This window comes from Procambarus clarkii, chromosome 44 (genome assembly GCF_040958095.1).
Source record: "Procambarus clarkii isolate CNS0578487 chromosome 44, FALCON_Pclarkii_2.0, whole genome shotgun sequence".
Classification (NCBI taxonomy): Eukaryota; Metazoa; Arthropoda; class Malacostraca; order Decapoda; family Cambaridae; genus Procambarus; species Procambarus clarkii.
In genome coordinates, this window is record NC_091193.1 from 7,295,085 (window position 1) to 7,313,235 (window position 18,151).

At 47.9% G+C, this 18,151-nt stretch overlaps 1 protein-coding gene across 6 annotated transcripts in view; it reads right to left on the minus strand.

The window, feature by feature from the left end:
* Positions 1-18,151, minus strand: part of LOC123745261 (myelin transcription factor 1) — a 213,040-nt gene that overhangs the window by 24,933 nt on the left and 169,956 nt on the right. For 2 of the 6 annotated variants that reach the window (XM_069300614.1, XM_069300608.1), the window contains exons 5-11: positions 15,231-15,344; positions 11,708-11,902; positions 8,392-9,709; positions 7,773-8,042; positions 5,242-5,534; positions 3,163-3,373; positions 1,104-1,229 (exon numbers count right to left, since the gene is read on the minus strand). In XM_069300614.1, coding sequence (XP_069156715.1) covers positions 1,104-1,229; positions 3,163-3,373; positions 5,242-5,534; positions 7,773-8,042; positions 8,392-9,709; positions 11,708-11,902; positions 15,231-15,344 — 2,527 coding nt within the window. The remainder of the gene's footprint in view (positions 1-1,103; positions 1,230-3,162; positions 3,374-5,241; positions 5,535-7,772; positions 8,043-8,391; positions 9,710-11,707; positions 11,903-15,230; positions 15,345-18,151) is intronic. The other 4 variants (XM_069300612.1, XM_069300611.1, XM_069300613.1 and 1 more) reach the window with 4 other exon arrangements.

Genomic DNA, 18,151 nt, shown 5'->3' on the forward strand with positions numbered 1-18,151 from the left:
TCAATTACCTATTTATTTGTCGTAGGAAAATATGAGGCTGTTTGTGCAATAATGTGTTGTTTCCTTTAGGTTCCGATATCTATCTACTGTGCTAGAAGCAGACAGGATATATCTAAAATAAGTACATAAATATATAACGTGACTATTATATACACTATAGCCTCTCTTTCTCTTTCTTTCTCTCTCTCTCTCAATGAGAGAGAGTATGGGGGCAGTATGGCGGCACGGTTGTAGCCTGATATAGCGCTCTCGCTCTCGCTCTCGCTCTCGCTCTCTCTCTCTCTCTCTCTCTCTCTCTCTCTCTCTCTCTCTCTCTCTCTCTCTCTCTCTCTCTCTCTCTCTGGCTGTGGTGTCGTAGACCCACCAGATACTCCAAGGTTAACAGAAACTGTCTGGAACATATGAACCTTCCATGAGGTTTAAACCTAAGTGATATTTATGTGTTGCTGAGGACGTCACGTAATATACAATAGTTAGGTTAGTAACAGGAGGAGCTGCAGCGGTTCATCGTAGTGTCAGTAGTATACTCACAACCTCACTATACTTCCGTTAAGATGCAACAGGCTCTCAAATATCCAACCAGGTGAAGGAGATGTACCTTTCTATCTCGTGAATGGGCTGGAGCGGTAACACTTCCCCCTGGACTTACACTGTGACTGGCCAACAACAACAGTGCCCTCCCTAGGAAACTACACTACCAAAACATTGCCTTCGTGAGTGGCATAGTGGACTTGATACTGGCGTTGAAGATATCACAACACACACACTCATCTGTCCGCCCTTTACACACACCAGCAATATTGAAGCTTCCGCCGGCGTCCTTCCTCCTTCCTCAATCCTAGTCTTGTTTCTTAATTCATGAAAAGTGAAGGAAAGGTGTTTGTCAAGACAATGCTGAGCCACCTTGAAGTTTATACACTTAGTTAACGAACAAAAGGATAGAGAGGAACCTTACTTGGCCATATCTCCTACACCTTCGACCTTGTCACTTACATCAAAACAAATATATGGGATCTAATGTTTTGAGGTCACACCTAGGCACACCCCCCAAGGATCCAGTGAGCAGAGTGTGTGCCTTCACGTTACCGGGGGCGTCCACTAACCTGCGGTGGGTGGCGTAGTTGCCGGTGACGTGACCCATGCCGTCGCAGCCTGGCGTCGGACACTGTATGAGCTCCTTGCCGTCCCGACGGCTGCCAGCACTCCTAGAGTAGGGGCGCACGCTGTTACTGGGGAGGAGGTCATAGTCAGACATCCTGGAGGACTGGGAGATGTCTTCCAAGCTAATAAAGAGAATGGAGCAAATCCACGATGTAAACCTCGCAGAATTCTAGTAAGTTTAGATAAGAGTTGTAGTGTAGACGGAATATCATGACTTTCCAGATGTTCAGGCCTATGGTTCACGCCGGTGGCCGTCAGTCATCATAGTTATATAATGATTGTACTTGTGAATTCAATGCATCTTTAGCCATAGACAAGTATGGCTGATATCAAAGAGCTATTTGTGTTGATAGTAAGCCATGCTGACAACTGCACCTTCTGTCCAACAGCTTTGTTTCCACTCAACGATAAATGTCCGACACACACACACAACACTGTCAAGACGGAGAGCAGCCTCATGCTCACTATCATCTCTCACACTGATGATATTTGATCAACCACGAGTATTGTCTCGAGTCATCACCTTGATGCTCACTTTACCAACATCTAAGTGGGTACAGTACCCAAGACTAACGTTAACTAAACGTTGAATCAACGTTGGTATTTACGTTTGAATTTCCGTTTCTCTTGGAAACTGCCTACTGAGGTAGGTCGCATTTTCAGTGGTAATGCAAGAGATGACAATTATATAATTAAGTCGCTCAGCAAATGTAATGCCTATTTGTAATTCTTGATCATAATGGTTTTGAAATACACCTTATGGACTTATTTTGCTGGTTGTGATATAACAGATCGTTGACAGGTAATGTTAAACGTCGTGATATAACAGACCGTTGACAGGTAATGTTAAACGTCGTGATATAACAGACCGTTGACAGGTAATGTTAAACGTCGTGATATAACAGACCGTTGACAGGTAATCGCATACCGTCTTGAAAAAAAATAAAGGTGTGTTAAAGAGACACATTTGAGTAGCAGTGTAAGATATCCATGTCGACACGCTCCCTCATCTTCACCGTCAATAATATTACGTGCTAATATTTCAAGGACATCAGGATGCCTTCCCCGCACGTGAACGTGAGAACACAGTATCCAGCAGCCTCCCTACAGGACTGTGACCAGTCACGCGAACTCTGCCTTGTGAGGACAACTGTGAGGGGTCACGCGAACTCTGCCTTGTGAGGACAACTGTGAGGGGTCACGCGAACTCTGCCTTGTGAGGACAACTGTGAGGGGTCACGCAAACTCTGCCTTGTGAGGACAACTGTGAGGGGTCACGCGAACTCTGCCTTGTGAGGACAACTGTGAGGGGTCACGCGAACTCTGCCCTGTGAGGACAACTGTGAGGGGTCACGCGAACTCTGCCTTGTGAGGACAACACTACATACACTCTACAGTATTACTCCTACACCTGGTCCTCCGTGGTCAGCCGTGACTCCCACACACCAGGGGAGGGGCCTCTGTGGTCAGCTCGCTGGCTGACTCCAGAGTACCAGTAGCCTCATAACGAAGATTAAGGACTGAACGGTCACCCAGCGGGCAGAATAGACTCAAGTAACGTCTAATCTCCGTCAGATCAACGTTATCAACGTTGATTTACTGTTACATCAACGTTGTTTACCCAAGGAGTTGCCTGGATTTGGATACAGCTTCCGGCCCCTGGCGAAGGTTGGCCTTAGGAACTTTTTTTTTTTAGTCTATTTCCAAATTTTCATGTTGGATATTAACACACAATGCACAGTGCTCTAAATTAACACTTACAACGTTATGTCTTTTACTTAAATGATTGTACTGTGACTTTTTATTCGTAGCCAAAAATGATAACAAAAAGTTAAACTATAGAAAGGAGCAAAATGAAATGCTCGAACTTAGCTACGTAGACTTTTATTCTTAAGTTAAATAAAAAAAATGCTTGATAATAATCAATTTAATATTTTACGTCAAAAATATATAAGTGCCGACCATGGGCGTGGGAAACAGAATGAGGAGGGATGGGCGTACCTATCAGGCATGGGCGTGGGCGGGGGCTGTGACCGCGAGGGGGAGAGCTGGTAGGGCGTGGTGCAGGCGCTGGTGGTCATGTAGTCTCCGGCCATCGTAGCCCCGTAGCTGCCGGCGCCCATGTAGCCGCCCTGGTAGCCTTGGTAGCCCATGTAGCCCGCGTTGTAGGCGCTAGTCACGTCGTAGGGTCGTGTGGTCATGGTGTTGTAGCCTGGTTAGTAGGGGTTAGTTGGGGGGTTAGTAGGGGTTAGTTGGGGAAAGTAGGGGTTAGTAGGGGTTAGTAGGGGGGTTAGTAGGGGGGTTAGTAGGGGGGTTAGTAGGGGTTAGTAGGGAGGTTAGTAGGGGTTAGATGGGGAAAGTAGGGGTTAGTAAGGGTTAGTAAGGGTTAGTAGAGGTTAGTAAGGGTTAATAGGGGTTAGTAGGGGTTAGTAGGGGTTAGTAAGGGTTAGTAAGGGTTAGTAGGGGTTAGTAAGGGTTAGTAAGGGTTAGTAGGGGTTAGTAGGGGTTAGTAAGGGTTAGTAAGGGTTAGTTGGGGTTAATAGGGGCTATTAGGGGTTTGTGGGGGTTAGTAGGGGTTTGTGGGATAAGTAAGGGGTTAATAGAGGGGTTGTGGGGATACTTGGGATAGTTTGACATTAGGTGACACATTAGTTGGAGTTATAAGAGGTTAGAGTTAGCAAAGGTTAGTTGGGGATAGTAAGGGAACAGTGAGGATAGTAATGGGTAAATATGAATCAGTACGTATTAGTTAAGGTTAGTAAGGGTTAGTATGGATTATTAGAATTATTGGTAGTAGCAAGGGGTTATAGGGGAAAGTAAACCCTATTATGAGTTAGAAGATCATAGATAGGAGGTTACAAGATTATAGATAGTGGGTTACAGGATTATAGATAGTGGGTTACAGGATTATAGATAGTGGGTTAGAAGACCCAATATGGCGCAGGAAGGGGCTAGGTCGGGTCAGTAGGGATTAATAAGGTCAGTGCAGTTGAGCAACTGTCAGTATAGGATAGTTGGGATTAACAAGAGCAAATGAGGATAGTAAAGAAGAGGAGGATAAGATGGAGATATGAGTAAGAAGGATTACTGGGAGTAAGTGGGGGTTAGTGGGATTAAGCGTGGATCAGTGGAGGTAAGAAAACTTACTAAGTGGTTGAAGGTGATGTGGGGATTAGCAGAGATTAGCAGAGGCTAGTTGGCACTAGCAGAGTAAACATTATTAGTTTCAGATATTAGTAATTTTTAGTGTTGTATAAAGATTAAGATGGTAACAATGCTTCTGTTACTTAAAGACTGATGCAGTGGCAGTATTTATTAAAACTACTCAAAGATCCTATATGTAAGTTATCGTTACTGTTCCTTCAAGATTCAGATGTTAGCAGCATTTACGTCTCTTAAAGATTTACGTGTTAGGGAAGATTTGTGAAATTTCAAGAAACAGATGTTAACACGGTTGAGGAACATTTAAAGCCATTAATGTTAGTAATGTTGAGCAACATTCAAAGACACATTAACAAGGAAGGATTTCCCCCTTAAGGAACCTCCAGGAGGAGTCGAGAGATCTCGACTACTGTGGTCACCAGGTCCCAGTATGGGCATGGATCACCAGGTCCCAGTATGGGGCACGGATCACCAGGTCCCAGTATGGGGCACGGATCACCAGGTCCCAGTATGGGGCACGGATCACCAGGTCCCAGTATGGGGGCACGGGTCACCAGGCCCCAGTAGGAGGGCACGGGTCACCAGGCCCCAGTAGGGGGCACGGGTCACCAGGCACCAGTATGGGGCACGGATCACCAGGCCCCAGTATGGGGCACGGATCACCAGGCCCCAGTAGGGGGCACGGGTCACCAGGCCCCAGTATAGGGGCACGGGTCACCAGGCCCCAGTAGGAGGGCACGGATCACCAGGCCCCTATATGGGCACGGGTCACCAGGCCCCAGTAGGAGGGCACGGGTCACCAGGCCCCAGTATGGGGGCACGGATCACCAGGTCCCAGTATGGGCACGGGTCACCAGGCCCCAGTAGGAGGGCACGGGTCACCAGGCCCCAGTAGGAGGGCACGGGTCACCAGCTCACCGTTCATATTCCTAAAGTCGTGGGTTCTGTCGGGGGTGGTGGCGTAGGAGTTGTCGTGGGGCGGGCAGGCGGGGGCGGTGGGGGCGCGGGAGTAGTCGGGGGTGACGCCGTACTCGAGGGGCCGCGCCAGGCTGAAATTGACAGGTTCGGCAGGCGAGGAGAAGTCCACGGGCTCCGTCTGCTCATCTATCCCTGGTGGCTGTTGGAAGGGCGCGCCGCCCCCTGGGTACCCTGACCCGAGGCGCGAGGGAGGGCTGTATTCTGGGCTGGTCGGCCCACTGGGGAGGAACGACCTGGTGAATTATATTTCTATCCATTTATAGAACCATTTTGATTATAAATACATTTCCATGGCTGCATCTCAAATTATTTCTATTAATAATCCACAAGACATCAATAAGTCATCAAAGAATATATATATATATATATATATATATATATATATATATATATATATATATATATATATATATATATATATATATATATATATATATATATATATACGTTAGGTCATGCTTGAACATCAACTTGTTATACAAAGTTAATTATTACGGGATAAATCAATTGTCCATTGATGTCAAATTCAAATCCAAAATGTCAAATTAGTGTTAACTTATTAACAAGTTGTAGGCAATAATCAACGTCTTGCAAGGAGTCCTTAAGATCTAATCATTCCTCTCTACAGTCTCAACTGTATTTTTTTGTGTAAATAAGTTTTAATAAGAGTGCAGCGTTAGAGTGTATGAGTGAGTATGAGAGAGAGAGAGAGCAACTGCATGAGTATGAGAGAGCGAGAGTGTGTGAGTGGGTAATCACCTAATTGTACTCTAATTGTGCTTGCGGGGGTTGAGCTCTGGCTCTTTGGTCCCGCCTCTCAACCGTCAATCAACAGGTGTACAGGTTCCTAAGCCTACTGGGCTCTATCATATCTACATTTGAAACTGTGTATGGAGTCAGCCTCCACCACATCACTGCCTAATGCATTTCACCTGTTAACTACTCTGACACTGAACAAGTTCTTTCTAACGTCCCTGTGGCTCATTTGGGTACTCAGTTTCCACCTGTGTCCCCTTGTTCGCGTGCCGCCAGTGTTGAATAGCTTATCCTTGTCAACCCTGTCATTTCCCCTGAGGATATTGTAGGTAGTGATCATGTCTCCCCTCACTCTTCTGTCTTCCAGTGTCGTAAGGTGCATTTCCCGCAGCCTTTCCTCGTAACTCATGTCTCTTAGTTCTGGGACTAGTCTAGTGGCATTCCTCTGAACTTTTTCCAGCTTCGTCTTGTGCTTGACAAGATACGGGCTCCATGCTGGGGCCGCATACTCCAGTATTAGTCTTACATATGTGGTATACAAGATTCTAAATGATTCCTTACATAGGTTCCTGAATGCTGTTCTGATGTTAGCCAGCCTCGTGTATGCCGCAGACGCAATTCTTTTTACGTGGGCTACAGAAGACAGGTTTGGTGTGATATCAACCCCTAGATCTTTCTCTCTGTCCGTTTCATTAAGTACTTCATCTCCTATTCTGCATCCTGTGTCTGGCCTGCTGTTTCCGCCGCCAAGTTTCATTACTTTGCATTTACTCGGGTTGAACTTGAGCTGCCATGTGTGTGTGTGTGTGTGTACTCACCTAGTTGAGCTTGCGGGGGTTGAGCTCTGGCTCTTTGGTCCCGCCTCTCAACTGTCATTCAACTGGTGTACAGATTCCAGAGCTTACTGGGCTCTATCATATATCTACACATGAAGCTGTGTATGGAGTCCGTCTCCACCACATCACTGCCTAATGCATCCCATTTGTCTACTACTCTGACACTGAATTTTTTTTTCTAACGTCTCTATGGCTCATTTGGGCACTCAATTTCCACCTGTCCCCCTAGTGCATGTGCCCCTTGTGTTAAATAGTTTGTCCTTTTCTACCCTACCAATTCCTTTGAGAATCTTGTATGTGGTGATCATGTCCCCTCTAACTCTTCTGTGTCCCAGTGACGTGAGGTTTAATTCTCGTAGTCTCTCCTCGTAACTCATACCTCTCAGTTCGGGTACTAGTCTGGTGGCAAACCTTTGAACCTTTTCCAGTTTAGTCTTATGCTTGTCTAGATATGGACTCCATTGTGTGCGTGTGTGTTTACTAGTTGTGTTTTTACGGGGGTTGAGCTTTGCTCTTTCGGCCCGCCTCTCAACTGTCAATCAACTGTTTACTAACTACTTTTTTTTTTTTTTTTCCACACCACACACACACACACACCCCAGGAAGCAGCCCGTGACAGCTGACTAACTCCCAGGTACCTATTTACTGCTAGGTAACAGGGGCATTCAGGGTGAAAGAAACTTTGCCCATTTGTTTCTGCCTCGTGCGGGAATCGAACCCGCGCCACAGAATTACGAATCCTGCGCGCTATCCACCTGGCTACGAGGCCCCTAAGTGTGTGTGTGTGTGTGTGTGTGTGTGTGTGTGTGTGTGTGTGTGTGTGTGTGTGTGTGTGTGTGTGTGTGTGTGTGTGTGTGTGTGCGTGTGTGTGTGTAATACCTGAGCGAGCCCGGAGGTCGTGCGAGGGAGAGGTCGAGGGTCTGGTTGGTGTGTTGCGAGTCATGAGAGCTGCCGGGAGACACCAGTTGGGGTCCGCTGTAACAAGGGGACACGCCTGGCCCTGGGTAGTGTGGTGACGTTACCATGGGACCTCCGGTACCCATGGGACCCGAAAGGTCCATAACATTGGCTGGGGACATGGGGTTAGGTCCGAGAGCCGAGGTCTTGACGCTCAGATTAATTGCCGAGCTGTCGTAGCGATATCCGGGGCTGCGGGAAGAGAGAATGATGAACACTTATGATAACTGAAGGAAAGTAATGCGTCCAGGGCCCCCCAAATATAGAACAATGTATGTGGCAAGCAAAGAAAGAGTAAATGTTAGGCGAAGAGTGTTCTCTGTGGTGCTACGTGGCGTGGTAAGGCAGAGTGGTGATTGCTCACCACCAGCCTTGGACACAGTACTCTGGGGCGCACTGTGTCACCTAGCTTGACCGCCCCACACACGCAACAAGCGCACTGTCATGTTGTATTCATGCGCATGAAGGTCTCTACGCATGTGGTTATTCCAGGAAGGTGTTCTATATTAAAGTGATGGGGTGTTCATGTGTTAAAACTAACCTTTGGTACATTGAGTTGGGTGGGACTGGCGGCATGCAGGCCACCGAACAGGGCGTTGTGTCGTTCAGTTTTACTTCTGCTCCACACGCCTTGTTCATGAAGAAACTGTTGTGGGTGGTTGTGATGGGATACTCCGAGGACACGGGCGGCTTCAGGGCGTCGAAAGGGCCATGTGGAAGAAGAGGACCATTACCGCCCACGAGGGAACCCGGAGCCGGGGTCATTGGGGTGATGGATCCCCCTTGTAAGGATCCACCGCCAGCGACGGTTGTGTCGAACGTTGTTGGCGTGGGCGGCATGTGTGGCTGTGACACAGGGATGGCGGCCTGGCGGTCTAGATCGAGCGTGGTGTAGGAGTGTGGGAGGTCAAACCGCGCATCACTTGCCCGTACCTCCGTGATGGCTGCCGGCCGGATTAATCCCGCCTCGTCTTCGCCTTTGTAGCCGAAACAGCCCAACCCTGTGTTCTCTGTTGCCTTGACAGACGAGTCTAGTGACGTGAGACCTTTGTGAGGGCTGTGGCTGAGAGATCTGCTGCTGTTGTTATTACTATTGCTGTTACTGGAGCTTGTTGTGGTTGTGGTGATGCTACCACTATGGTTGCTACTGTTACTGTTGTTATTGTTATTATTGGTCGTGGTGGTGTTGTTATTGTTGGTGGGGGTGAGGGCAAGCCTGCCTCCCCCTGCCACCTCCTCCATACAGGTCTTGGGAGGATCCTGGGGGCGGAGACCGGGAGGGTCGCGGGCTGCTGGGGGCGGCACCGTTGACGTCTCCATCAAGGGGTCGCGATCACAAGACCGCGCCTCAACACTTGTGCTCGAAGTGGCGGAAGAAGTTCCCGCGAAACTGGTCGAACAAATCCCGGCAGTTTTAAGAATGGAGGAGGGACTTACAGCTGATGGAGGGGGCGAGGCAGCAGAAGAGCCTGCGTCTTCGTCTGGTGCTGGGGAGCACAGGGAGGCAAACCCCTGTGGGGAGGGCGCGCTGGAAAAATTTGTCGTTGATGGTTTGGATGACGTGGAAGACGTTACGCAAGTTTCTGTCTTTGCTAGCACAAGCGGTGACGCGGAGTCGGACGCGGTGGACGCAGATGTAGAGGCTACAAGGGACAGGGGTTTGGGGGAAAGTTCAGCACTTAAATGCTGGTTAGTTAGCTCATCCGCTGAGGTGCCTGGGAAGGCCGGAGAGATATTAGTGGCTGAGGCTGTGGAAGTGGCAGGAGCGCCGGCACCCGGGAGAAGAGGCAGCGACGGCTGCGAGAAGTCCAGCTGCTTCACCAAGCACACGGGTCTCAGCAGGCGGTCTGACGTCGGGGCTGTGGATAAGCAAGTTCATGTTAGTTAGGTCTTCCCACACTGAGGGTAAAGATTTATTTAAAATATAGTTATTCATTGGCAAAATCTAGCTTTAACATCTTGAAAGTTTCCATCAATCACCTCATTCCAACAGTAAAGACACTTCAGGCAATGTTTACGCCACTTGCTATAGAGGCACTGGCAGAATACATGCTACAGGAGTGCTCTAACTGGTTTATATGAACCAGTAAGTTACAACAGATCCCTCATGCTGACGTATGTTGTAATGTGTGACTGTTGGAGTACTGTCAACAGTCAAGACGCTAGAACCATGTCAAGCAGTCTAGGAGTGAGTCAACTCCGGCCTCACCACGTCATTACAATTGTATTACAGTTGTATTACAATCTGTAAATTGTATTGCCAGTTTTATTGTATAAAAAATATAATTTAATGATACTCAAGGGAAGATATGAGACTGGCAGCAATGCCACCCAAACAATATACGGCGTCTCAACGTGGTACTGTGGTATATACACCACACTTCTCAATGTGGTACTGTGGTATATACACCCCACTTCTCAATGTGGTACTGTGGTATATACACCCCACTTCTCAATGTGGTACTGTGGTATATACACCACACTTCTCAATGTGGTACTGTGGTATATACACCCCACTTCTCAATGTGGTACTGTGGTATATACACCACACTTCTCAATGTGGTACTGTGGTATATACACCCCACTTCTCAATGTGGTGCTATGGTATATACACCCCACTTCTCAATGTGGTACTGTGGTATATACACCACACTTCTCAATGTGGTACTATGGTATATACACCACACTTCTCAATGTGGTACTATGGTATATACACCCCACTTCTCAATGTGGTACTATGGTATATACACCCCACTTCTCAATGTGGTACTACGGTATATACACCACACTTCTCAATGTGGTACTACGGTATATACACCACACTTCTCAATGTGGTACTATGGTATATACACCCCACTTCTCAATGTGGTACTGTGGTATATACACCACACTTCTCAATGTGGTACTATGGTATATACACCACACTTCTCAATGTATAAACAAAGAGATTACTGTCGTTTATAACCACACAGTATACGATAATAGTTAGTCAAATTTTGTAGCACCACCATCTGTCTACTGCAGCAGCACGCGACTGTCTACTGAAACATCCACCCACCCTTCTATTTTAGCACCATCCACCTGTCTACTGCTCTTTTCCCCTATCTCCCCTCTCTCTTCACATAACCTCCCCCATCTACACCTTCCCCCCCTCTCTATTTTTGGCACAGAAAATGCAATAGTTCTAAAAAGAGGAAAATATTAGTCAATACTCTACGCAAATAAAATCTTCGATTTCAAACTTCATCAAAATCGCTGTGGGGAGCCGATATTTATTAAAAGCTGAGCAATGTGGCCTATCCCGAGCAACCTGTGACAATCACACACCGCCCATGTGTCATCTTGAAAAGTTGGATGATGCCAGCTTTAAGCGTCTGTTTTTATCCTTGAACAGAGAAAAACAGACATTCTCGAGCATATTGATTTCTGTTTATAGTTAGGCATAGATAAGGCTAGATGTTTAGGCTCTGTTGGCAATTATTTGTATTTACATCACAAGTGTGAAGCATTTATAGTGATGTTGAGGGATATATGGTTCAGTATGCAGACGATGAGTCACAATACCGTGGCTGAAGATGTGATGACGAAATTACACACAAGACGACGACGACGACGTTTCTGTCCGTCTTGGACCCTTATCAAGTCAATCGACTTGAGAATGGTCCAGGACGGACCGAAACGTCGTCGTCTCTTCATCTTCTGGTGTGTGTGGTTTGGTCATTTGGCTCAGTAACTCTCAACCATTTCTTCACTTCCTGTGTTCGAAATTTCTATTGTCACTGTTTCACAAACTGGAAATGAAAAGTGATTATGAACGCTTCCCAACTGAGCGCAAGAAGCGCCACCGCCGTACCTACCTGTCTGCTGTAGTGGGATGTGTGGCTGCTGCAGAAGGGCCATGCGTTGGCGGGCGTGTCTGGCGGCCTGTTTGGAGGCGGCGGCGACGGGGCAGCCGGAGAGGGACCGGTGGCAGTGCCTCGACTGGTTGACGTGGCCTCGCCCCGAGCAGCCGGGCGTCGGGCACTTGACGATGGTCTCGTGGGCGGCGAGAACTGCGGACACCACCTCCCTCAGGTAACTACACGCCTCCCTACCTCACTACTCTACCTTACTGATTAAACACTTGTCACTGATCAAACACCTGAGGCTGATTTAATACCTGTCTCCGATTAGACCACCGCACCATTGATCGTCTAATGACGATCAATGGTGCGGTGGTCACGGTACCGTGCACGTTCAGGGGTGATCCTGGACGTCATGGGTTCGAATCCTGGCTGGGTCATGTCGAGTTCTTAGTGTGTGTGTGTGTGGGGGGGGGGGCTCGTAGCCGGGTGGATAGCGTGCAGGACTCGTGATTCTGTGGCGCGGGTTCGATTCCCGCACGAGGCAGAAACAAATGGGCAAAGTTTCTTTCACCCTGAATGCCCCTGTTACCTAGCAGTAAATAGGTACCTGGGTGTTAGTCAGCTGTCACGGGCTGCTTCCTGGGGGTGGAGGCCTGGTCGAGGACCGGGCCGCGGGGACACTAAAGCCCCGAAATCATCTCAAGATAACCTCTCAAGATAAGATGTGTGTGTGTGTGAGAGGCAGGGGGGGAGGATGGGGGGCAGGGGTGGAGGAAGAAGAGTTCAAGGTGGGGATGGGAAGGAGGGGGTGTTTACTGAGAGAGGAAGAGGGGGGGGGGAGTGACATATGGCGGGAAGTGAACAGGAATATGTCTGGGAAACTGACTGTCACTCTCACCATTTAGTGGGGTTAGAGTTCAAATGATTTCAAAATTACAATTAAGGAACAGTTGTGCGGTTGTTGAGAGCTGTGTCACAACAGGCGCGAGACATTCTTCTAAACAATTAAGAAACTAAAAGGGAGGAACACACATATTAATGTGATGTAACTATCTTGTAGACGGGCAGAGTGTGACTCACAGTGTTCCTGTGACTCTCAGTGTTCCTGTGACTCTCAGTGTTCCTGTAACTCACAGTGTTCCTGTGACTCACTGTGTTCCTGTGACTCACAGTGTTCCTGCGGCTCACTGTGTTCCTGTGACTCACTGTGTTCCTGTGACTCACTGTGTTCCTGTGACTCACTGTGTTCCTGTGGCTCACTGTGTTCCTGTGACTCACAGTGTTCCTGTGGCTCACAGTGTTTCTGTGGCTCACTGTGTTCCTGTGACTCACAGTGTTCCTGTGACTCACAGTGTTCCTGTGACTCCCAGTGTTCCTGTGACTCCCAGTGTTCCTGTGACTCACTGTGTTCCTGTGACTCACAGTGTTCCTGTGGCTCACTGTGTTCCTGTGGCTCACTGTGTTCCTGTGACTCACAGTGTTCCTGTGGCTCACTGTGTTCCTGTGACTCACAGTGTTCCTGTGGCTCACTGTGTTCCTGTGACTCACAGTGTTCCTGTGACTCACAGTGTTCCTGTGACTCACTGTGTTCCTGTGACTCACAGTGTTCCTGTGAATCACTGTGTTTCTGTGACTCACAGTGTTCCTGTGACTCACAGTATTCCTGTGACTCACAGTGTTCCTGTGACTCACAGTGTTCCTGTGACTCACAGTGTTCCTGTGACTCACAGTGTTCCTGTGACTCACAGTGTTCCTGTGACTCACAGTGTTGCTGTGACTCACAGTGTTCCTGTGACTCACAGTGTTGCTGTGACTCACAGTGTTCCTGTGACTCACAGTGTTGCTGTGACTCACACTGTTCCTGTGACTCACAGTGTTCCTGTGACTCACAGTGTTCCTGTGACTCACAGTGTTCCTGTGACTCACAGTGTTGCTGTGACTCACAGTGTTCCTGTGACTCACAGTGTTCCTGTGACTCACAGTGTTCCTGTGACTCACAGTGTTCCTGTGACTCACAGTGTTCCTGTGACTCACAGTGTTCCTGTGACTCACAGTGTTCCTGTGACTCACACTGTTCCTGTGACTCACAGTGTTCCTGTGACTCACAGTGTTCCTGTGACTCACAGTGTTCCTGTGACTCACACTGTTCCTGTGACTCACAGTGTTCCTGTGACTCACAGTGTTCCTGTGACTCACAGTGTTCCTGTGACTCACAGTGTTCCTGTGGCTCACAGTGTTCCTGTGACTCACAGTATTCCTGTGACTCACAGTGTTGCTGTGACTCACAGTGTTGCTGTGACTCACAGTGTTGCTGTGACTCACAGTGTTCCTGTGACTCACAGTGTTCCTGTGACTCACAGTGTTCCTGTGGCTCACAGTGTTCCTGTGACTCACAGTATTCCTGTGACTCACAGTGTTGCTGTGACTCACAGTGTTGCTGTGACTCACAGTGTTCCTGTGACTCACAGTGTTCCTGTGACTCACAGTGTTCCTGTGGCTCACAGTGTTGCTGTGACTCACAGTGTTCCTGTGACTCCCAGTGTTCCTGTGACTCACACTGTTCCTGTGACTCACAGTGTTCCTGTGACTCACAGTGTTCCTGTGACTCACACTGTTCCTGTGACTCACAGTGTTCCTGTGACTCACACTGTTCCTGTGACTCACAGTGTTGCTGTGACTCTTTGTGATCAAGTAACTTGACAAAATATCGATCTGAGATTTTTAGAGACAAATGAATCTTGACAAAAACACACAAATATTCCAATTTAAATATCTTCAAAGTCCATTACAAGTTAAAACTTCAAATCAAATACAACAGGAAGGCAAGTTGTACTTAAGAACATAAATAATGAACTTGGAGATATATTAAGACAAATGAATAATTGATCAAGTTAGGGGTGTCCCGCCCCCCCTCCACTACGCCCCCCCCCTCCTACCTGTACCGTACAAGACTGTCTTACTGTCAGAACAATTACCATTCTCTAGGCCCATCGTTAGAGTTGGAGAGCGGGACAAGAATAGAGGTGATATACCTGGCTGTTGTGAGTGTGTTGTGGTCTCAACACACTCAGCACGTGGGGCTGACGTGTGTTGTGACTGTGGGGTCATAGCACCGTGTAGGCCTACTGATTATTATCAGTACCATAAAAAAAGTTTAAATATGGCGCTATGAAGTGAACAGCCTCCAAATAAGTCTGGTGCTTATGATGCTCAAATTATAATGGTTTAAACAGCAGCATTTATCTAAAACTTGCAAATTCTTAAATCTAATCAATTACAAATAAAAAATACTTAACCTTAATTAAGAGTTCTCAAATAAAAATAAATAGAAATACTGATTTTAATGTATTTTGAAATACAATGCATAACTGGCTCCACATATGTCAATGGTCATTTTTTTTTATTAATACATGAGGTACATCTGCATTAGTGCAGCTGCCCTAGACTATATGAAGTGGAGTACAGTGTGTCAAAAAAGCTAACTAGGTGATGCTAAAAAATCCCCATCACACAGGATAGTGAGAAGGTGACTTACTCTCCGGGGTGACCTTGTCCTTCCTGGGGCAGCCGGACAGGGAGCGGTGGTGGGAGTAGAGCCCGGTGGCGTGCCCCGACCCGTTACATCCCGGCGTGGGGCACTTGCTGCTCTCTGTGGACAATGATCACACTGGTTACTCCATCGTCACGCTCACCACCACCTTCATACACCATCACACGACTATCATCATAAATACATCACCACAATACCACACTGATTCACCATCACATGACTATTATCATAACTCCGTCACCACTATACTACATTGATATACCATCACATGACTATTATCATAACTACATCACCACTATACCACACTGGTACACCATCACCTCACTATTACCATAACTCCATCACCACCACACCACACCACTTTATTATAACAACGACACTTTATCAACACCATCATCACCACACTGTACCATACTTCACTATACCACCACAGTTCACTATACCAGTACACTACACCACCGCACTAGATAGCAGATAAGATGTGTAAGGATATCGTTTTTTTTATTTTTTTATACAAGAGTTGTTACATTCTGTTGTTACATTCTTGTACAGCCACTAGTACGCGTAGCGTTTCGGGCAGGTCCCTGGAATACGATCCCCGCCGCGAAGAATCCTTGTTACAACCAAGTACACATTTTACTGTTGCGTTAAACAGAGGCTACAGTTAAGGATTTGCGCCCAGTAAATCCTCCCCGGCCAGGATACGAACTCATGACTAAGCGCTCGCGGAACGCCAGGCGAGTGTCTTACCACTACACCACGGAGATCCTCATTAGACAGGGAGACTGTAGGACAAGATGACACAGGTGGAAGCTTGAAAGGCAAATGAGCCGATGGACTGTAAGGACATACTCGTACCCTGTACAGCTGGTCAACATGGGGAATACATAGAAAGAAGAAGTTGTACGGGAATGTGACGGAAGATGAAATAAAGGAGAAGAAAACCAGTATAGATTATTAAACCTTCAGATGGCCCCATCAGGAATACCTAGTAAGCAAAAGGACAACAAAACAACCTCTGACTTTCACTGGCAGACTAAAACATGACTGACTCTATACATTAACAGAGTTCTTAACTATCACTCGCTGCGTGGCAGCCGTGATGATGATATCTCGACCACTACCACCGCTAGTCAAAACCAACAGCCACGACAGCAGCAGCAGCAGCAGCCAGAGCAACAGCCCAGCAACACCAGCAGCTGCAGAGCCCGGGACCAACCCTTCAACTCTGTGGTGAGCGGCGGCGGCGGCGGCACCTCCAGCAGGACAGTCCAGCGCCAACACATGGATATTTATAATGCAGGAGAGCTGGCCTTGAGCGTGTGGCCAACGCCACTACTGAAACCCAGGTTAAGTTTACAGGCCACACCAATTACCCAAGCCGCGGCGGCCGACGTGTACTGGGTAGAGGGCAGGGTAGGGAAAGCCAGGGCAGATCAGACGGAGTTGGCAGAGCGGTTTAGTCAGGAGTGGGAGGTGGAGAGGGAACACGAGTCTCGGTGCATTCCATCAAAGAGACTGGGGGATGAAGACGTGTCTGTGTGTTGGCCCCGGGGCCAGTGGCAGCACACAGGGGCCCCTCGCTACCCCTCCTGTGCAGCCGCGGTAAATCACTCCCGGGGAAAAACTCTCGATAGGTTTTTGTTTTCATCTCTGGGTAAAATCTCGACGCTGTAAGGTGTGACCATGGCTACCACCTTTACACACAGTTTAATTAGAGCCAAAATTGCTTGTCAACAGTGCAGGAATTGCTACGATAATGTATGAAAAGTAGCCCTTGAGACTGGCGCTGCTTAAAAAGGGCGCGATAATTAAAAGAGGAAAGAAAAAAAGGGGCGGTTTAAATGGAAAAGTTAGGGGGAGAGGGCATTTTTCCGCGGAGCTGGGAACGGGGGTTCTTTATGAGGCAACAATGAGGCGCGGCAAGCTAATACCACACTCACCACCTGATGGCACACAGGCCTAAGTCGCCTGCACCGCACCTTGGGCGAAGCACGCGCCCGACCCCACCCCACCCCCCCTTCACGAAGACCTACATCACACCAACTTTTTAACAATTAACCATTTTTTCATCAGGAGCTCTTAATGAACAAAATCATAATTAATGGAGTAATTAATCCTGATAGCGGGAGTGCCATTGATGTAGACCTGCACGATAGTTTTGGCCCAGGGATTACAATTACAGCTTTATAATGTGGGGTTAAGACAGATTTAAGGTGTGTCTGACTGACCGCTCGTGCTCACTTGTCTTGACTCAGAGCACATTGTATGGCACATATCCGGTTTGCTTACAAGGATGTGCAGAACCTGGCGCATCACAGCTCACCGCGCGAGCCGACCTATGCTGCCTGAACGTCCCCCACCACTCCTCACTTTTACACAGTCACTCCCTACACCAGTCAGCCCTTCACCGCCACAGACAACACAAACACACACACACACACACACACACACACACACACACACACACACACACACACACACACACACACACACACACACACACACACACACACACAGACACACACAGACACACACACAGGTCCTGTTGATTGACGGTTGAGAGGCGGGACCAAAGAGCCAGAGCTCAACCCCCGCAAACACAACTAGGTGAGTACAACTAGGTGAGTACACACACACACACACACACACACACACACACACACACACACACACACACACACACACACACACACACACACACACACACACACACACACACACACACACAGTGCACTCTTGGCCTTGCGGTTGAGTGGACAGCGCTCGGGAGTCTTAGTCCTAAGGGCCCGGGTTCGATTCCTGGCCGAGGCAGAAATGAATGGGCAGCGTTTCTTTCACCCTGATTCACCTAGCAGTAAATAGGTACCTGGGAGTTATCCAGCTACTACGGGCTGCTTCCTGGG